The sequence below is a fragment of the Drosophila tropicalis genome, unplaced genomic scaffold, assembly GCF_018151085.1.
Source record: "Drosophila tropicalis isolate 14030-0801.00 unplaced genomic scaffold, ASM1815108v1 contig_527, whole genome shotgun sequence".
Lineage (NCBI taxonomy): Eukaryota > Metazoa > Arthropoda > Insecta > Diptera > Drosophilidae > Drosophila > Drosophila tropicalis.
The window spans coordinates 3151772-3173961 of NW_027172999.1; the positions used below are offsets into that span (position 1 = coordinate 3151772).

The following is a 22190-nucleotide window of genomic DNA, read 5'->3' on the forward strand; positions in this document are numbered from 1 at the left end:
TTGGGTAATAATGGGCTATTATTTTCAGATACAGAAGGTTCGACTATTCCGCGGTAATCAATTTCCCGACTTGCTTCTGTATCTCGTTCACCTGACTGTGAGGGCTTTTATAATTTTTGACATATATTGGTTTATCGTCCTTTAATCTCAGTTTGTGTAGAAATTATTTGTAGTGATTGGTTCTGTTCCCAATCCGAATACATCGCTGTATTTGGTGCATAAGCTTGAGAGCTGGGACTTAAATTGTGAAGGAAAAAAGTTATTTGATAGTTGAGATAATACAGACTTTTCTCTAGTTTCATTATTAGTTTTGAGTACTTCGTAGTTCGAAAGTGATTCATATACCAAGTTATTTGTATTGACTACTTGATCTCTATTTGTAGTATTAAGTAGTCTTATGAATGCATTTTTTGTTGTTGCTATTGTACTAGCTATGTAAATACCATGTTTAATTTCCTGGTTTGGAATCAGGGAATTCAATTGAATTTTTCTAATAACTTGGGATCTTGCTGGCAGAAGTATTGAGTTGTTGCCAGAACTGTATGCTATTGGTACATAAATTGGATATTTAAGGTTATCGGGTCTGATTATAAACCAATCTTCAGACGGCTTGAAGTCTTATTGACAGTTGTATTTCTTTATGAAGTCGATTCCTAATATGCCATCGCATGGAATATCGAAATGTAAATCCACGATATGAAAGTCGTGTTGGATTATATATTTAGTTGTCTGTATCTCAATAGAGGTTAAACCTTTTGATTTTTTACCTCCTGACTTATTCCTTTTATGTCTATTATATAGTTAATGTTTATGTTATGATAGACATCAGAATTTACTTTGACTATTGAAATGTCTGCACCTGTGTCTACTAGAAAAACCAGTTCTGGTGTTTAAGGTACCAGCCTGCATGATAAGTTTTACCTTATCAATTGCGCAATACTTCGTCATTGCCTTAACTGCAAACTGTGTAGAATAACTTCTGGCTAACGCAAGGGGTAGTCCGTTCGTTATGTACACACTTTCTAGAGATTTTGTCATCTGCTCAACCTCTAAAGTATATTGGTTAGCAGTTTTGTTGCGTTGCTGTAGATTCATCAGCTTAGCTGATAATACATCTTTGACATTGCTTCTTAATCCGGAGAAGACTTCTGATATAGTTGCCTCATTTCCGACTAGGTTTCTGGCGACACCTTGTAGCTTTATTTTTATTATTGAAATAGCTAATTGTTTGTGTTCGCCTTTTATTGAGTCTATAATTTCCAATGCATCGAGAAAACTTGTTAGGTCCTCTGCTTTAAAATCAAATACTGGTATAAGCTTTGATGCAGTGTTGATAAAATCAGTATTTGACTGTGCCATTGTAATCAATTTTTCCTCAACTACACTCGAGCTAGTGTCTGAAACTGTAGAATCGTCCAAATCAGACATTAATATAGCGGGGATAGTGAGATTATCTATTTCTTCTTCTTCAAAATCCTTTTGGTCAATATTAATAACTTCTTTTGATTCTGGTTCTTCACCAGTTTTAATTGTTACTGAGGTGTTGAGAATATTAGGTATTGATATATCGACGTCGAACTTTTCTCTAATAGTTATCAAATTGGATCTTAGTCTGATCAAAAACTTTGATACGTGAGACCAATGATCTTGAGTAAATTTATCTTTGTGTTCATATATTAGTATCCGGGCTTCATTGAAGCATTTAACTAATATTTCCACGTGTTTTCTAACTGTGGTTTTCTGTATCGGTCTATTTTGTGTTAGTGACTTATGCGATTTGTCGAATTCTGCTTTAATGTTTGATAATTCCTTTGATAATTCATTCCACTCCATTATATTATGGATATGAATTATTTCTTGGATACTATCATAACAATTACTCTACCTAAAATTGGATGTTCATCTATTCTTGATTTAACCTGTATACCCGGAATTGTTGTTAATACTATTCCTTTTTTGGTTCCAGTGCAGTGAAACAGTGGTGAGTGATAACAGTTAAATGTCTCTATATAAAGTATTTTTAACTCGTATACACTAAAAGGGGTTGTGGATACTAACTGCTGAACTCTTCTACTGAAATATGGGTCCCTTTCATATGTTTTTCTTATGGCTTTTTGGGGATCCATACTTGAATATGCATATATATATATATTGTTTTAATTTTTTCCTTTATTTATTTCATTTTCTTGTCGTTACTTATTTAATAATATTTAATTATGTTTTGTATAGTTTGTTGTTTGTGCGCTTTTTTTTAAATCTTGTCCAAGTCGTTTGCTCGGCTCATATATTTTTTTTCTCAAACATTTATTGTGCAGTTTGTACAGTTTATAAAAGCAAAACACACATTATAATAACAATTATAAGAAGCATTATCTTTACATATTCCAATTCAATGTTATTTGGTTCAACTTTATTTATCACGTTAGCAGTGGAATCCACTGATTTAACGTCTACTAGACCCATTATGGTTTTGTTGAAATTATATTAAAATTATAATTATAATCTATTTCCTCACTGAATTTACTTATCGAGTTACTTCTCATATATTTTACGCCTTTTTCTCTTTTTTTTTTTTTATGTTTTACCTATAGTTTCGTATAGCTTTACGGGCTACACTTTTAAACTAGCGGAACGTGGAAAGGCCACGTCAACGCACTCCAACGCGGTCCGTCGTACGCCGAGTCACCCCTGAGTCCTCCGCACCAATGCCAGCGTCCGATCCTAAGCTGACACTGGCCACACTGCTGCAGCACCGCACATTTTTTACAAGAAAAAAGAGGAAAATTCATTTAGCTGCCCCCAGTAAGAAGGAAGTTCTGCCCTCCTACAAAACACCAACATTCAGAAATGCAACTTCATCGATTATTGGAGCATTAAATTTGCGTTCATGTGTTCCAGTTGGTCCTTTGTCTGCTCAGGTCACAACTTTATACTTATCACTTGGCAGGCGCTCTAAAGCAGTCCTGAACAGCATGATGATGTTCATGAAGCATTTGCTGCAGATCTTGTAGAATTGTTCTTTTCCTAGCTGTGTTGAACCCTTGAGGCCGGTGAAGTTGTTCTTCCATATTGCCCATGAAGTATATTTGCAAAAATTTATGCAGTGCATCTTTAAGTGCAAGTATACAGATATGACCAATTATGTATTAACAAAAGTTTTTTTTCATTTAGAAAAAGTGTCTTTCGAAAACATCGGGTAAGAGGCATCGAGTTATTGTAACGAGACATAACCCCAAGAGGAAAGTCAATGGTTACATCCAGAGTTGCATGGAAGTTGTCTTCAGGGTTAAATCATAATTTTATTGTCACTCATCGAAGTCGGTCGTGTTTTTTTTTTTTGCGCTTTAGCTTAATTTTTGTCTTTCATTCTTTCGTAAAGCTAATTTATAATATTCAATTTAAATTCATTGCCTTACTAATTCTTAATAAATCGCTATACTCATCGCGAAGTTTGCGTTAAATTTACAAACATTTATATAATTTTATAATCAAAACTTTAACAAACGCTAATATACTTTTGTTGTTGCGCTGCTTAGTTTTTGACTTCGTTCTATTTTTTGCTCCCAACCGCGCTCTCAATTTACAGTTCATAGTTTGTTTTTGTTTGTGTGGTGTTGGTGCTCTCTATTCTTTTGTTTTCTCTTTTGATCGCGCTCGCGGCCGTTAACTTCGCGCTAGTGACAAGTTTTTGTTATTGTGTGTTTTAATACAGATAAGTACAAATATTCTCTCTTTTTGTTTTCTCTTTCTAATTTGCATATTGCACTTAGCTTTTGCCTTGGTTTGTATACGTCTGTCTTAACATATATATACATTTTTCTTTTCATTTACATATTGATTTATAATTTGTTTTTGTATAAATCAATTATTTAATAATGTCTGTCTGTTGCAAATATAATTGCAATAATCACAGCAAGACCAGTGAAGACTTTCTTTACTGTTGGCTGTGTGACAATGTAATGCACTTTAAATGTGCTGGTTACACAGTCAAGGTGCGGGATAGTATTGCACAGGGTGGCGGCCTTAAATGGGGCTGTGATTCGTGTCGTGGTTTGGAGCTCGAGATGCGAAGTTTTATGAAACGGACTGGGGAAGCATTTAAAACCCTATCAGCTGGCGTTCATAAGCTCCCAGAGGAGCTTTTGGCGATGGAGGTTCAATTTAGAAGTTCTAAACTTTTGATTGAATCTCCGACGCAAAAGAAGCCAGGTTTCAGGGCGCGTCCTTCAGTCCGTCAGCACATTCGTCTCTACCAGTTCCGGCTTTCGACATTGACCCTATGTCACCAAATATACAGCAGCTGATATCGTTATGAAGTCCGGCTTTGGCAGGTGTGGAGTCTCTTCCCATTTCCCCTGGAGACAGTATCCCACCTACTAACACGATATCGGTTGTATTTTCCGAACCGTCCGGTCAAACATCCGTTTCCAGGAATATTGCCAATAAAGTAGTTACAAAAGGAGCTAGTAAAGTGCTGGCTGCTTCAGCTGCTGCTGCGTCTGCTGTAGCCGCTACTGCTGTGCCTAGTATTCCTAGTTCCCTTGTTGTAGTTCCACCCAAAAAGCAAATTTTTATTTCGAGGCTTGATCCCAATACTACTTCTGAAGAAGTCATAGCCTACATCCAGGGCAAAGTTCAAGCACCAAACATTGCTGTGGAAAAGTTCCGTTTTTCATATACTCGGGACATTTCGTCCTTAAAATGGGTGTCTCCCCAGATCTTTTCGGCCAAATATGTCATAAAGATTTTTGGCCGGAACACCTTGTTGTAAAAGAGTATACAATAAAAAAGAAGAATCGGCCCCGATTAGCTTGCTACCAGCCTCTGTGAATAACGATCCTTCCGGCTCGTCTGCACCTGTTGGCGAGTCAAAAAACTAATTTCGTCCCTAACTCTGGCCTATCAGAACGTACGGGGACTAAAGACTAAACTGTCTAGACTCTATGTAGATAGTATAGCTTTTGACTTTCATATTCTTGCCTTTACTGAGACTTGGCTGAAGCCTGATATTGCCGATGATTCAATTTTCCTCTCAAAATATTTAATATATAGACATGATCGGACTATCCGTTATGATGGTGACGTTTTGATCGCTGTTGACTCGGCGTTCTCGTCTGAAATTGTCCAGTCCTCCAATCAGGAGATTGAATTGGTTTGTGTTAAAATTTCGTTTAATTCTTTTTCTGCCTATATTACTTGTTCGTATATTCCACCACAGTCCGACTTGGCAGTATACACTCACCATTTGGAAGCTATTCAACTTATTTCCTCATTTCTCCCTGACAAAGACTTGCTCGTTGTTCTGGAAGATTTTAATTTACCTGAGATTGCCTGGACCCTCTCATTTGATTCTTTATTACTGTTGCCCTCCTTGTCACATTGTTTCATAGATGGTCTGCTTGAGTTGTCCCTAACTCAAATATGTCCTGTCCGGAATATTCGTAACAGATCACTAGATCTGGTGTTTGTGTTGGATTCTTCCAACAGCGATATTTCCAGGACTGATCCCTTAATTATCCCCGAAGACAACTTTTATCCAACTCTGGATATAACCATTGACCTTCCTTTTGGTGTTATGTCTCGACATAATAACTGGATGCCTCTAACTCGATGTTTTCGCAAGACAAATTTTACTAAACTTAAAAAACTCTTATTAACTAATGATTGGACATATCTGTATACTTGCACGGATATGGACTCGGCCATTTCTGTCTTCTATAAAACTCTTGAGTCGTTCTTTGATGTTTGTGTCCCGCGTGTGACTCTAGGATGGTCTGATAGACCTCCTTGGTTCTCACGTGAGTTATGTAACTTGAAGAACGTAAAATCGAGATGTTATAAAGCATGGTAAAGCATGGATTTTTCCCTATATGTAGTTGCTCGATCAAATTTTATGGTGCTGAATTCACATTGCTATAAGGATTATCTTTAGCGATGTAAACTCAAGTTTTCTCGCGATCCTAAGCAATTTTATAAATTTGTAAGTGTTAAACGCAAGACATCGGTGCACCCGGCTTATTTGTCTTTCGAAAACAATAAAGCTGACAATGATCAGGCAATTGCCGACATGTTTGCTGATTTTTTCAAAACAACTTATTCCTCTTCGATTTATCAAGCAAATCCTCCTTATCCTCATCACTTGCAATGGTCTAATTGCATTTTAGACCCTGTGTTTGATGAAAGTTCGGTTCTTAGCGTGCTCAGTTCCGTCAAACCAATATATGCACCTGGCCCTGATGGAATACCAGGCTGCGTATTAAGGTTTTGCGCGGAGGCCCTATGCAAGCCAATACTTAAGTTGTTTACACTGTCCGTCACATCTTCCGCCTTCCCGCCTATCTGGAAGAAATCATATATTATTCCTCTTCATAAAAAGGGGAAGAAGTCCGAAGCCTCCAATTATAAATTGTCTGCCATACCCAAAGCATTTGAGAAAATAATAACATCTCAATTGCAGCATTTTTGTAGTTCAATCATTTCGTCATCCCAACATGGGTTTAAAAAACGTAGATCGACAACTACTAACCTATTAGAATTTACATCTCACTCAATCAAAGGGTTCAAGACTGCCTCGAAAACTGACGTCATTTATACTGACTTCAGCAAGGCCTTTGACTCCGTTAATCATACTCTGCTTTTATATAAATTAAACGCACTTGGCATCCCCAGACATACTCCAGTTTTAAAGACATATCATCTTCAAGCCTACTTCAATCGGATCTTAATGATCTTCAGAGTTGGTGTGAAACAAACCTATTAAACCTTAACGGCTCTAAATGTAAAATTATGTCTTTTTATAGATGCACTCCATACTTAGCAACTTATTATCTTAACGACACCGCCTTAGAGCAGTTAGATATTATATTAACTTTTAATCCTTATATTTCTGCTACAGTTAGTAAAGCTATAAATGTTCTTGGGTTTGTGAAACGATGGTCAAAAGAGTTTGACGATCCGTACACAACCAAAATTCTGTATACTTCTTTAATCCGTCCTATCTTAGAGTACGGATCGTGCATATGGTAATGATGATACATAAATTAACTTTGCTGGTTCGTTTAATAATAATAAAAAACTTTTATTTACTCTCCATGTGATGGTTTCGGTTGGCCAATAAGCAATTAACTAACTCAACATACATTTTCTCGTTTTCACCACACGCTACCTATTGCATCAGCCAAAACGGTGTGACCATGCAACTTAAAGTTAAAAATAATAAAATACAAAGATCGTTTACATTCAAATAAATTTAAGTTTAAGAATTCAGCAACCGTTCCTCAACATACCGCCGGGCCCTGAAACAATGTTTCTGAAACTGGCAGGGGAGCCACGTTGGTTATGGGACGGGTCATCTCTCCTGTAGCTGTCTTTAACTTAAGGGCTCGTACTAGAACGTCTGGGCCAGGAATCGTCTCGATAATGCGGGCCAGGATCCAAGAAGCCGGAGGAGTATGAGAATCCTTTACTAGAACGAGATCATCAGGCCTCGGGTTTGCCGATTTCATTAACCATTTTGGCCTTTGCTGCAACGACGTAAGGTACTCAAGATGCCACCTTTTCCAAAAGCCTTGTAACATGGCCTGAGATTGCTGCCAGTAATCCAATCGGTTTGCCGGCACTTGGTCCAAATCTCCATCTGGCATTGTGGTATAAGGACGACCGATCAACATGTGAGCGGGCGAAAGATATCCAACGTCTGTATCGGAAGTGGCACAAAGAGGCCTTGAGTTGATCACCGCTTCCACCTGTGTTAACAACGTATGCATTTGTTCGAATGTAAGAACGGCGTGGTCGATTACTCGGTGTAAATGAAGCTTCACAGAGCGCACACCCGATTCCCATTTGCCTCCCCAGTGGGGCGCATGTGGCGGTATGAACTTCCAGTTGATGCCTTCGATCGATAACGCCTCTGCTATCTTGTTATTGTGCAGCTGGGATTGAACTAATTGTTCCATTTCGTTAAGACTTCTTTTGGCTCCCACAAAATTTCGTCCATTGTCGCTGAACATCGTCACACATTTGCCTCGCCGTGAAATGAAACGTCTAAGAGCAGCCAAAAATGTATCAGTGCTAAGGTCAGTTGCCAGCTCCAAGTGTAAAGCTGAGGTTGCCATGCATACGAAGAGACATATGTATCCCTTTTCCTTTCGAGCGGTCCTTCCCTTATGTGTCTTCATCATGATTGGGCCAGCATAATCACAGCCTGTATTTTCGAACGGAAATGCTTGCCGAACTCTCACTGCCGGTAGTGCGGCCATTAGTTGGTTGCTGGTATGTGCTCGCTGTCTGAAGCATTTTATACAGTTGTGAGTAACTTTACGAATCAGATTTCTGGCTCCCATTATCCAGAAACGTTGACGAATGATGACAAAGAGGGCCGAAACTCCTGGGTGTAGATTATGTTGATGCTCGTGTTCCAAAATTAGGTGAGATATGCGATGCTTCCTCGGCAAGATGAGCGGATGCTTGGCTGAATATGATAACTCTGAATTATTGAGGCGACCTCCTACACGTAGAAGCCCATTGTCATCTAAAATCGGCGTCAGGGTACACAGCTTAGAGCCTTTTGGTACGCATCCTTCATTTCGTAGCGCTTTTCGTTCTTTATACCATTCGTCTTGAGCTTGCTGCAAACATAGGTTCCTGGCTGCCTTGTACTCGTCATAGGTTACGGCGAAAGTGTCTGACTTTTCTTGGGGGTTTTTCATGTGTCGGATGAATCGTAAAATGTATGCCACAATGCGCACAAGTCTCGGCCAGGAAGAAACACGACCAATGAGTTCTTCGAGGGGAGATGACTCGTTCATGGTTTCCGCGAGAGTAACTAATACTGTAGCCTTCAACTCTTTTCGGTACTCGTCTTCTGAAATTAAGTTAGAGATTTGTATATCATCTTCGTTACCTAAGTTAAGATGTGTCTCAGCCAGCCACTCGGGACCCTTCCACCAGAGAGTAAACGGGAGTAAGTCCTCAGCCAGCATTCCTCTAGAAGCGCAGTCTGCGGGGTTCTGCTTGGTATTAACATGGCGCCACGAGTCCCTTGGTATTACTTCCAATATTTCGGCAGTACGATTGCCAATGAACGTCTTTAAACTAGCTGGCAAGTGGTTCAACCATGCCAACACAATTGTCGAATCACACCAAGCATATACGGTGCTTTCTAGATCCTTCCAAGCTAATTTAATTGATGCGATCAGCCGACTTAGCAGAAGTGCGCCACATAATTCCAAACGAGGGAGCGATTGCTGCTTAAGTGGAGCGACCCGTGTTTTCGCTGCAATCAGTGAAACCTCTATGCTGCCATCCTGGTTCACGATCCGAGAGTATACGACTGCTGCGTATGCTTTTATTGAGGCGTCTGAGAAGGCGTGTAACTCTATTCGTTTGCCGACATACCCAATATGACGCCGTATCTTTAACTGCCTTATGTTGATAATGTCTTCGCGATACTTACGCCATCGGTCTGCCAGCTTAGTTGGAAGCGGTGAATCCCAATCTAGATTAAGAAGCCAGAGCTCTTGGAAAAGGATCTTGAATTGAACAATGACCGGCGCCAGTAGACCAAGCGGGTCAAATATGCGTGATACGTCTGATAATACTTGTCTTTTTGAACTTCCGGTGCATTCGCTCAACCTTATACCATATGTGAAGATGTCAGACTTTGGTTCCCAATGTATTCCTAATACCTTGACGGAGGAGGCATCTCCAGTTACACTTGTCGCTGCTGCTTCTTCTAAAGAGCCGATTCCGTGGGTATTGGATACCCATTTCCCAAGCTCCAGCTGTGCGCTACCTAATAGTTGAATAAGTTCATCCTTGTTACGTATAAGTTGATCTTCCGTGTTTGCTCCGGTCAGGACATCGTCCACATAGAAATCTTCCAATAGAATCTTGGCAGCTGTTGGATATCTATGCTTTAGATCAGTGGCAAGTTGTTCTAACACACGTACAGCTAAAAACGGTGCACAGGCTGTCACATAGGTTACAGTACAAAGCTGGTAATGTTGCAGCTCTTCAGTTGGGTTTTCTCTCCATACAATTCGTTGATAATTTCGGTGATTTTCAGAAATCCATATTTGCCTAAACATTTTAATGATGTCTGCGCAAAAAACAAACTTATAAAGTCGAAAGCGTAAACACACATCCATTAGGTTACGCTGAATACTTGGGCCCACTAGTAACTCATCGTTTAGTGATCTGCCACTCTTATCTTTATAAGATCCATCAAATACAATTCTCAATTTCGTACCAATAACCGGATGGTGAGGCATATAGAACATGTGTTCTTTAGGTGCACTCGTCTTCTCTGACTCATCAAGGATGCGCATGTGTCCCAAAGCAATGTATTCGCGCATGAACTTGGTGTACTCTTCCTTTAACCTTTTATCCTTCTGAAGTCGACGTTCTACTGAATAAAATCGTGATGTTGCTCCCTGAAGAGTATCTGCAAACTTAACATCCGAGTTCTTAAATGGAAGCTCAACACTATACCTCCCATTTGAGTCACGAAAGTGTGTAGAGCGAAAATGATTCTCGACCTTTAAATCATCAGCAGTCGGCGGCAAACTGCCACTTAATTCTTCCAATTCCCAAAACCTTTGGAGCGATGTATTTATTTCGATGGTTGATAACAGAGATGCTGTATTTGATCCTTGTTTAGCTGCAATTGAGGTGACCACCCACCCGAATATTGTGGATATTGCAATTATATTTCCATGCTTATCTAATACCTTCTCTCCTGTGAATGCGGACCACACGTAGTCGCTACCCAACAAAATGTCCACATGCTTAGCGCTGGTTTCCGGTAGATCAGCCAGTTCTAACCCATCGAAAACTTTCAAAACGGCCGGGTCGACTTCATCCTTTGGCAATAGAGTGGTTATCTTACCTAAAACATGAGCTGTAATATCTAGTGTATGCTTCGAGAACCTTGATTTCAAATGTACTGCGCTGACCCCTCTTGTAGTATCGGCCTTGATTGACGAAATTCCTGAGACAAGTATTCGAGATGGTGAGCGTAAGAGGCCCAGTGAACGCATGCAATGCTCCGATATGTATGATAGTTCTGATCCACTATCAAAGAGAACACGACAAGTGGTGTATGATCCCTTTGAATTTAATGCCAAAACTAGAGCTGTGGGCAATACACTCCTTGGTTTTCCTCGCGGCTGTAGATTTACCGCAGAACGTGCTAAATAACTCTGTGATTCTATAGATTGAGCTTCCTTTCCTTGCTTAGTTTCGGCAATCATGGCTACTGTGGGATTAATGCTCTTTTCTTCGACTTGGCGATGTAACAGCGTGTGGTGTTTGTCCTGACAATGTTTGCATCTATACTTGGATTCACATCTTGAAATACCATGGTCAGGCCTTAGACAACTGAAACACAAACGTTTCTCCTTAGCAAATGAGTAGCGCCTTTCCACGGAGAGGGCCAAGAACTGGTCACAGTTGTATACGTTATGCTCCTTAGACTCACATTTAAGACACCCTCTTGAGTCTGTGGAAATCAGTATCCGAGTATATTTCTTAACGTTTGATTGTGCGACTTGTTCGCAGCGGCTTAATTCGAACTCATCGCAACGTTCTCCGAGAAATCTAAGAAAATCCTTAATGGTTGGAGATGTCCCCTCACGGCTGTAGGACACCCACTTGCATTGAGACTCTGTATCAATTTTATCCAGTAGAAAATAGATCACCCAGCAGTCGCGATTAGTTTGGCCAAGTGCATCTAGGCCACGTACAACTTCACTCGCCCCATCGGCAATCTTTCGTAGAATGGATACATCTGTCACCCTTGTTGATGGTAGACGTCTAAAATTATCCAACAGCGAGTTAACGACATGACGAGGTCGATCATAACGTTCCATTAGGCCTGCCCAAGCCGTCTCGTACGCCGCTCCTGTTAACGGCAAATGATTTATTAAACTTGCAGCCTCATCACAGAGAAAAGACTTGAGATATTGAAACTTCTGAGCTTTATCCAGATTCACCCTGTTGTGAATGGTACTCTCGTATAAATCCTTAAAGGCTGGCCACTCCAGGTAGTCGCCACCAAAAGGCTTGATGTGTAATTTGGGCAGCTGGACCTGTCCCCCTAACGCCGAACAGGCAGCTCCACTTACTGTCATGCTTTCATAAAACTCCCGTTGAAGTTCCATCTGCTTGTGTAGTATCTGCGACACTACTTCGTTGACTCCCTCACTGGAGTCCACGACCTTAGTTGCTTTTACTGGGTTAACCAATTTTCCCAGTTCCTTTAAGTGCAGTTGTGCAGTTAAGTACTTCATCTCATAATCTCCGTAGTCACCCATGGGGTCGACGTAACCTTGCGATTCTTGAAATTCAAACATATCATCAGTGGACCGATCAAACTCCTTCCACACGTTGTCGAGTCTGGTCATCATAGTATCCACCACATCCGCTGTGCAGTTCTCAGGCGGATTCTCCGAAAGTGTCAGCAGCCGCGTGAGGCTGGACTTTAACTTGGTGCGTGTTGCCTTTAGTTTTTCCATCTTAACTTGAGTAGAATTGCTTATCCCAACAGAATCCAAATCCGGCTCGAAGTACCAATTTTATGATGATACATAAATTAACTTTGCTGGTTCGTTTAATAATAATAAAAAACTTTTATTTACTCTCCATGTGATGGTTTCGGTTGGCCAATAAGCAATTAACTAACTCAACATACATTTTCTCGTTTTCACCACACGCTACCTATTGCATCAGCCAAAACGGTGTGACCATGCAACTTAAAGTTAAAAATAATAAAATACAAAGATCGTTTACATTCAAATAAATTTAAGTTTAAGAATTCAGCAACCGTTCCTCAACAGGTCACTTCAATATGAGACGCACCAAAGTAAAATTGAATCTGTTCAAAAGCAATTTCTGCTTTTTGCTCTTCGCGGTCTAAATTGGGATCGCAATGTCAATTTGCCATCATCCTCCAGTAGGCTTATTTTAATCAATCTTCCTTCTTTAATTAATCGTAGAGTAATGCTTGCAGTGCTCCTTAAAACACTGTAGTTCTAACTATTCTTTGCATGAACCTTTTCGAGTCCTATGTTCCGATTACAATCTTCTGTATCCCGTAATCAGATCAGAAGCCTCTCTTTCCCTTGTGAAAACTTCTATTTTAGCACATTTAGCTCGTAATTAGCTGTAGTTAATCATATTTTTAATTGTTTGTCCGTTTTATTTGTATTTGTCCACGCGATCGTGCCGTCCGATATACGGCTGCGCCCCACGGTCGGTCGGGCGGGAGGTGGACAGCGCTCTGCTTGGGCTCGCGCAAAACAGGCTATGTCCTGGTGTCGTATGGGCCACTTGAACGTACTTCGCATTGTACGCGGCAACGTCCAGACAATAATAAGGGATCAGCCCTTTAAACATCGCAGTTGGAAGAATCCAACACAAATATAAGATAAGTGATCTGTTACGACTATTCCGGACAGGATTTTTGTTGAGTTAGGAACAACTCAAGATGACCATCTATAAAACAATGTAACGAGGAGGGCATTAATTAAAAAGAATCATATGAAAGGTTTCAGACAATCTCAGGTATATTAAAATCTACCAAAGCAATGAGCCAGTCTTTGTCTTTGTGGTGGAAAATACGAACAGGTAATATAGGCAGAAAACGAATTTCAATAAATTTGTCACAAACAAATTTAATCTCCCGATTAGAAGACTGGACAGTTTCAGACGAAAAGGCTGAATCAACAGCCAAAACACCGCCATCATTACGGGTAGTCCTATCATGTCTTTATGTTATGTCCGTCCGGGTATAGCGACTAAAGTTCGATGAGTGTTTGGTCCCAATACAAACCTTTATTACCCGCCTTCGGTTAGTACGCCTTCCGGATATAACGACGAAAATCGTCGGTTCCTTGACCGTCGTCATATCCTGATTCTACGGTATTTTTCTTTTTTTTTTTTTTTTTTTTTTTTTTTTGATAGACGTAGTCGTACAACGCTCAGTACGAACAAGTGTCCCATATGACACCAGGCCCGGGCCTGTTACGAATAACCCTATGTAAAGTTAATGTTACAACCTCTACCCACTCCGACCTAAGGGCATAGGCGTATTACATATATAAACATAAATTAAACTAAAGAAATAGAAAATATTAAATGTAATGAGATAATAGGTTACATATAAAAAGCAAACAGGATAGGTCAAAATAAAGATGATTACAACTAATTTCGAGCGAGGAAGGACAAGATCGCAGTTTTTATACCCGGAAGCGATGTTTCGGAACCGATAACGTGCCAAAGTCTGTTGTAGTCACTACATAGTATACGAAAAGGTTCATGCAGAGAAAAGTTAGTTGTACAAGTGGGAAGTATAAGCGGTGTGTAATTGCGGGTCCTTCTAGCTGGAACAGAAATGTTAATTTGGCTCAACAGCTCAGAAGAGTCAATCTCACCATTCAAAAGTTTGTAAAGAAAAGTTACACCAAGCATTGTTCTACGATTAGTTAAAGAAGGAAGGTTAATTAACTGAAGTCGACTAGAATAAGATGGAAGTTGTACAGTTGGATCCCAGCGCAAATCACGAAAGGCAAAGAGTAAAAACTGTTTTTGTACAGATTCTAATTTGTTTTGATAAAACTCATATTGAGGAGGATACAATAGATCCATATTCTAATATGGGACGGACTAAAGAAGTAAAAAGTATTTTGGTAGTATATGGATCCTTGAACTCCTTCGACCAGCGCTTAATAAAGCCAAGAACACTTTTAGCCCTACTAACAGTAGTCGATATATGCTGATTAAAACTAAGTTTGTGGTCGATTAAGATCCCTAAATCTTTTACAACCAAGGAAGTATTATTAATTTTTTCTAAAGGGAAATTATTTAAAAAGTAACTCGTTAATTGGGGAGAACCTCGATAAAAAGACATAACTTTGCACTTAGAACAGTTTAGAGATAACAAGTTAGTCCTACACCACCCCTGAAAAGCATTCTGGTCAGCTTGCAAGGTATTACATGAGAGAGAGTCTACGATGCGATTAGCGATTTTTACATCATCGGCATACATAAGAACTCTGGAATTTAAAAGAACGGTGGGGAGATCATTAATAAAAATGGTAAATAACAATGGGCCAAGGTGACTGCCCTGTGGGACTCCTGATTCAACACAAATGATCTTAGATAGAGAGGACCTAAAAAGAACCCTCTGCCTCCTATTGCTCAGATATTGTGAAATCCAAGCAAGCAGAGCATCCGGAAAGCCAACTAAATTCAGCTTATGTAATAGTAAGGCATGGTTTACCGAATCGAAAGCCTTACTGAAATCCGTATATATAACATCAGTTTGCTTTTGTTTCTTAAAACCTTGGATTACAAAAGATGTAAACTGTAAAAGGTTAGTTGTGGTAGACCTATTCTTGACAAACCCATGCTGGTATGGCGAAAAAATAGATTTAAATAAATGCTGTATTTGAGACGTCATAATTTTCTCAAACAGTTTAGGTATCGCTGACAATTTAGAAATTCCTCTGTAATTAGTGACGTCAGATTTATTGCCACATTTGTGAAGAGGTAAAATAAACGAATCCTTCCATATAGTTGGAAACTCGGACAGTGTAACGGACAACTCAAAAAGCTTAAGTAAAGGCGAGCACAATGACTCCGCACAGAACCTCAGGACACAAGCGGGAATACCGTCTGGGCCCGGTGAGTATACCGGCTTAATCGTCATTAGTTCCTTAGCTACCGAACTTTGCGTTATAATAGGATTGAGAATACAGTTGGATTTCGTTATAGGATATGGATATATCTGACTAGAGTTGTACTTAGTAGATATGTACGTAGTCGAGAAGAAGTTAGCAAATAAATTAGAAATAGATTGATCAGAAGAGGCCGAATCATTATTAAAAACTGCAAACGATGGAAGGGAGATAGAATTTCGCTTTGAGTTCACGAAACTGTAGAACTCTTTAGGATTTTCGGAGAATTGCAATTTGCAACGTTGTAAGTAATTATTACAGCATTTAGAATTAGAAACAATAAAATTCGATTTAGCAACCAAGTAACGAGACAGATCCGATGATAGACCCGTGACTTTATATTTTTTGTAATACCTAGACTTAAGATTCTTCAGTTTTGACAGCTCCCGCGTAAACCATGGTAATTTTTGCGTCACCACAGGAGACACTAAGGGTACACAGTCGTTAAAGATCGAGTCAACAGTGGTATAAAATAAAGAAATGGCGGAATTCATATCCTCACAAGTGTATAAATTAGTCCAATCGGTATTAAGAAAGGCATTGTTTAGTGCGACAAAGTCAGTCTTCCGAAAACATCGGGTGCGTACCATAGGATCACACTCGGAGATGGGCTCGCGGCTGGGAAATTCAATAGATAACTCTAAAGTTGGATGATAACTATCCTCTGGTAACACCATTGGACTAGTTCTAGATACTTCACAAAAGCTAGGATCAGACGTATTAGAAATCGAATTCAGCTGGGCCAACGAAAGCTCAAGCAGACCATCAATAAAATCATGACACCCAGAGGGCAGCAACGTTTTGCTACCATTAACTGTTGACCAAGTCATAGTGGGCAGGTTAAAGTCCCCAAGGACAATTAATAAGTCTCTGTCAGAAAGTAGTTCAAGTATAAATTTAATAGAATCTAAGTGTAGTAAATATGTTGGCCATTCCGATTGGGGCGGAATGTAAGAACAGGTAACAAAAATGGAAAAACGAGTAAAAGATACCTTAACGCATATAAATTCGATAGTACTTGAGACAGGTATTGTTATCAGACCCGATGATAGGGCGGAATCTACAGCAATAAGAACTCCACCACCCCTACGATCAGTACGATCACGTCTAAAAATATTGAATTGACTGAGGCGTCAAAAAGGTCAGGTTTTAACCAAGTCTCAGTAAAGTGGGAATAGATGAGGAAGAAAGAGGAATAGATGGTGAAGGAATCCTTGTTTGGCCCCGTGTCTTCCTTTTTCTGGATGTAAACTCCTTCACAATTAAGCTTTACGGCCAGAAGCTAGAACTGCAGATACAGTCAAAGAACTCAATTGGAACACTGATTTTAATAGATGAAATTTCCCTAGAATATGAAAATTTGAACTTTTCTATTGATATGGCATAATCCATCGGTGTAGATTCTTGCCCAGACAAAACGGACACTACAGACATCGTCTGCGGAATTAGAGTTGGCATTGGTTGAGAGGGGGTCGGAACCGATATCGATGTGGAGACCGGCAAACACAAGGACAAATCAGAAGTCTGTTCTTCTGCCTTCTTACGCTTTCGAGACTCAGTCAGTAGCGTTAAACTACTAAACTGTGACTCGACAGCTTTAAACTCTTGCGAGAGTTTAAGAAAATTGGCGGACAGACTCATCAGGTTATCCTTTGTTTGCCGCATGAAAAGTTCCATTTCATCTTCCACGATACGGCATGACTCACATCCCCATTTGAGACCCTTTTTTAGATCTAAAAGATACTTTACCCTGCATGTAAAGCCGGCGCACTTAACATGTACTGTAGTTTTACACAACCAACAGTAAATAAAACTATTCAGGGGTGAGGCGGGCTGCAAACAATTTTTAACCGAACAGACAGGCATTATGAGTTAATTGGATGAATTAGTAACCAAACAAATAAAAATGAGATATGTATTGGTATTAAAATATATAACTCACTCTGAGGTCCAGAAATAATAAGAAAGCGAAATATTGAGGGTGCACAAGGGTTAAAAGATAAAGAGAGCACTATAGAGTCTAAATTACAGACACACAACAGACTGCAGTATGAGCGCAAATAACGGCGACGAGTGAAACGAAAACAAAAAAAGGTAAAGAGCGCGAGCGCGGGAGCTAGAAATCACAAAAACAAAAACACTGCAACAAGAACTCACCGAAATTGCAAGACAACTACAAATGAGCGGTGCTTGTGATTTACAAGAAAGAAAAAAAAAGGTGGGAAAGAAAGAAAGAAAAGAAAAAAAAAAAACCAACAAAGGTATTAACAGAATTAAGGTTGTTAAAAATTATTAACACAAACACACAAAAACGCAAACGAGTGATATGGTGCAAGTTAGATTTAATATTATAATTATAATTTTCGATCGCGATGCCGATAAAACAAAATAAAAAAAATTATAAAATCAGTTAAAATGCGGGAGCTTAAAAAAAACACGTCCGTCTTCCACGAGAGCGTTGATGTATATGAGGGGAAAATGAAGGCAGCGGCAATATCCGGCTTCAGCCAAGTTTCAGTGAAGGCAAAAATATAAGTAGCGGATGTTGACGATACTATGCGCAGTACATTCAAGTGGCCCTACGACACCAGGACAAAGCCTGTTAAGCGCGAGCCCAAGCAGATAACTGACCACCTCCCACCCGACCGACGGGTGCAGCCGTGGACGAATACACAATAGAAAAAACAGACAAACAAATAATACTATAGCTATCTATTAACTAAATGTGATAGGATAGATGTTTTAAGTATATTAATAGAAGACTCTGAACCAGTTACAGGAAATAGAAGGTTGTAATCGGGCAGAGGACCATAAAAGTTTCATGCATAGTTAGAAGAACAACGACTAAGGGATAAAGGTATCAAAGGATGTCTACTCCGTCTACATGGTACCGACAGATTCACCTGAGCTAATAACTCAGGCGAGTCGATATCACCAATTAGGAGCTTGTGCATAAAAATGACACCAAGCATAATTCTACGGTTAGTTAGGGACGGAAGGTTAATCAAGAGAAGTCTACTAGAATACGAAGGCAAATTGACATTGCGATCCCAGCTAGGTCGTCAAATTCTTTTGACCATCTTTAAGTACGCCCAAATCATTCATATTATTTAGACGTTCTAAAGGACCATTGCTTTGAAAATAATTGACCAGTTGAGAAGAGTTACGAAAAAAAGTCATTACCTTACATTTGGTAGTGTTAAGATTTAATAGATTAAACTGGCACCAGGATTGATAGTTTTTAAGATCAGCTTGTAACAGTAAGACAAAAGTTGACATCGTCAGCATACATAAGCACGCGCGAATGAACAATGACTGATGGAAGATCGTTAATGAATAATGTGAAAAGCAGAGGGCCAAGATGACTACTTTGAGGTACACCAGATGTCACAGGAATGGAATTGGAAAAAGAAGACTTAAAAAGTAACTTCTGTGTTCTAATTTTTAAATATTCTCGAATCCAAGAAAGGAAAAGAGGTGGAAATCCAATGTCGTTCAGTTTAGAAAGTAGTTAAGTATGATTAACAGAATCAAAGGCTTTGCTGAAGTCAGTGTATATGACATCAGTTTGTTTAGCATTTTTGAACCCCTTGATAATTATAAAGGTAACTTCTAAAAGGTTAGTGGTTGTAGATCTACGTTTCACAAACCCATGTTGAGATGGCGAAATAATAGAGCTGCACAAAATGTTGCAATTGAGAAGTTATAATTTTCTCAAATGCTTTCGGAATAGCGGACAATTTTGAGATACTATACTATAGTTAGAGGCTTCGGACTTCTTACCATTTTTATGCAGAGGAATGATATACGACTCTTTCCAAATAGATGGAAAAGAGGAAGATTCGACAGACAATTAAAACAATTTTAAAATGAGTTTACATAATGCGTTTGCACAGAACCTGAGTACACATCCAGGTAGACCATCTGGCCACGGAGAATAAACAGGTTTAACTTGTTTAAGTTCGCTAAGAAGAGAACTTTCATCAATCACTGGATTGAAAATGCAATTAGCTTTTTCTAAATGATAAGGATACGGACTTGCTCGATATTCCGTTGAGGAATAGGTTGTTTTGAAAAAATTCGCAAACATATCGGCAATTGCCTGATCAGTGCTCGCTTTTTTATTTTGAAAAGACAAAAAAGATGGGTGCATAGAGGTCTTACGTTTAGAATTAACAAAGTTATACAATTGTTTAGGGTCAGAAGAAAACTGAAGCTTACACCGCTGAAGATAATTCTTATAGCATTGTGTATTAAGCATCATGAATTTTGAACGAGCGACTGTATACAGAGCATAATCTGATGAACGACGTGTTATTTGAAACTTCTTATAATATCGTGTCTTCACATTTTTCAAATTGGATAACTCTCGAGAGAACCAGGGAGGTTTGTTAAGCCGCTCCAGCCTACCAAGAGGCACACAAATATCAAAGAGTGAATCCAGAGTATCTTAGAAATAACGAACAGCTGAGTTCATATCTCTACAATTGTACAGATAAGACCAATCGGTGGTAGCAATGTTTTCATTAAGGCTGGCAAAGTCAGTCTTACGAAAGCACCTAGTTAGAGGTATCTCATTTGAACCAAGTAATGGTATAAGCAAGGGCAGATCAATTTTTAAATTTAATGTAGGATGAAATTTCTTTTCGGGAAGAACACATGGTTCGATCCTAGAAACATCACAATAAGAAGAATGCTAAAATAAGATCTAACGATTTTCCATTAGAATTTAAGACAGGATTGACTTGTTATAAAGATAAGCCTAGAAGGCCATCAATAAAGTCATGTGACATAGAGGGCAGCGTGGTAGATTCATCTGTTGGTGACCATGCTAAAGCGTGTAAATTAAAATCACCTACAACTATGAGCATGTCTTGACTGGAAACTAAATAGGAGACAAACTGAATTGCCTCTAAATGATTTAAATATACCACCATGTCTAACACTGGTGGAATATAGGAACAGGTAATAAAAGAATTAAAAGATTTAAAATGTTGCACAGTTAACGTGAACAGACAACCATTTTATTAAAAAGTTAAATTTATTTTAAAAAAGGAATAAAAAAATAAAAAAGAAAAGTTTGAAGGGTATAAAATCTGTGTATAAGAATATACTGACCAGTTCTGACACAAGGTTAATGTGCAGAGTAAGCCTTCACAACTAAGGAAATTAACAAGCAAGAATACGCAAAAACAAAAAGACGTGTCACAGAGTCGCGGGTAGGCAAAAGACGAGAGCGCAAATCAAACAAGAATAGGAAAGAGCGGGAGAGCGCGTCAAGTTGAACACATGCAACAACAATTTGTACGCAAGAGCGCGAGAGTTAGTTACAACGGTAAAGACACAAAAGCAAAAGAAATTAGTTTTTTGATTCGCCAACAGGAACAGCCGGAAGGAACGTTTTTCGCAGATAACAAGGTAATCGGATGCTGATTCTTCATTTTGATTGTATACTCTTTAATAATAAGGTGTTTGGTCATAAAGAGTTTTGACAACTTCTGGGGAGACACTTGGTTTGAAGAACGAAGTGTCCCCAGTAAGAAACGGACCTTTTTTACAGCAATGTTTGGGTCTAGAACTTTGCCCTGAATGTAGGCGATGACTTGTTCAGAAGTAGCATGAGGATCAAGCCTCGAAAAAAAAACTACTATTTGGGTAGTTCTACTACAATGGAATTAGTGTCAGGCACAACAGTAGCATCAGAAGCAGATGACGCAGCAACTGACGCAGCCAACACTTTAGCTCTCTTTTTATAACTACTTTTTCTCAATATTCTTGGGAACGGATGTTTGCAGAATAACAAATACTTTACTGCATATAAATTCGATACTAATCGTGTCAGGTATTGTTATCAGAACCGATGTAACGACGGAATCTACTGCAATAAGGACTCCAACACCACAACAAACAGGACGATCACGTCTTGAAATATTGAAATTATAGGGCAAAAATGTGGCGTCAAAAATGTCAGGTTTTAACCAAGTCTAGGTCAAAAGACAACATTTACAAAAAGTAGTGTCTAGTTTCGGCTTCGGCATACCAGGTATTGCATCAGCTACCACATGAATAGTGTCAGTTACTGGGATCCCTGCCGGCACTATCCATGGATCTAGGTTCCTGTCCAGGCAAATCGGACACTACAGTCATCGGTTGCGGAATGCGAGTTTTCATTGGTCTTACTCTCACTCGTTGCAGAGGACGGACGTGTTTTTTTTGCGCTTATCAACTTTTATTTTTTTCTCGCGATTAAATACTTTTACAAATTTCTTAAATTCATTATCGGTTTAATTAATAATAATTTCAACATCCGAATTTTATTTTCATTTCGCGAATTCTTGCTGTCGCTTTTGTTTAAATTTAAATAAAATCAAAACTTACAACAATACTTGCATTAGCGGTGTTGTTGTTTTAATAAAAAATAATTGCATAGTTGCCACTAATGCGGTTGACTCC

At 39.1% G+C, this 22190-nt stretch overlaps 1 protein-coding gene across 1 annotated transcript; it reads right to left on the reverse strand.

Annotated features, from left to right (window-relative positions):
* Positions 1-7277: 7277 nt before the first annotated feature.
* Positions 7278-12515, reverse strand: LOC137574955 (uncharacterized). Its single transcript, XM_068287379.1, has 4 exons — positions 11636-12515; positions 10684-10888; positions 10250-10596; positions 7278-9952 (listed from the first exon to the last, which is right to left on the reverse strand). Exons 1-4 carry the CDS (start codon positions 12513-12515, stop codon positions 7278-7280), a joined length of 4107 nt encoding a protein of 1368 aa, XP_068143480.1.
* Between the last annotated feature and the right edge of the window lie 9675 nt (positions 12516-22190).

Bases quoted from the DNA above. Each gene is read 5' to 3' on its own strand.
- LOC137574955 (XM_068287379.1), bottom strand. From the start codon at position 12,515: ATGGAAAAACTAAAGGCAACACGCACCAAGTTAAAGTCCAGCCTCACG. The intron at 10,889-11,635 runs GTGAGGGGACAT...CTCATGTTTTAG, and splicing joins CAAGTGGGTGTCCTACAGCC to GTAAGATAACCACTCTATTG. The intron at 10,597-10,683 runs GTGGGTGGTCAC...ATCGCTCCAAAG, and splicing joins GCAATATCCACAATATTCGG to GTTTTGGGAATTGGAAGAAT.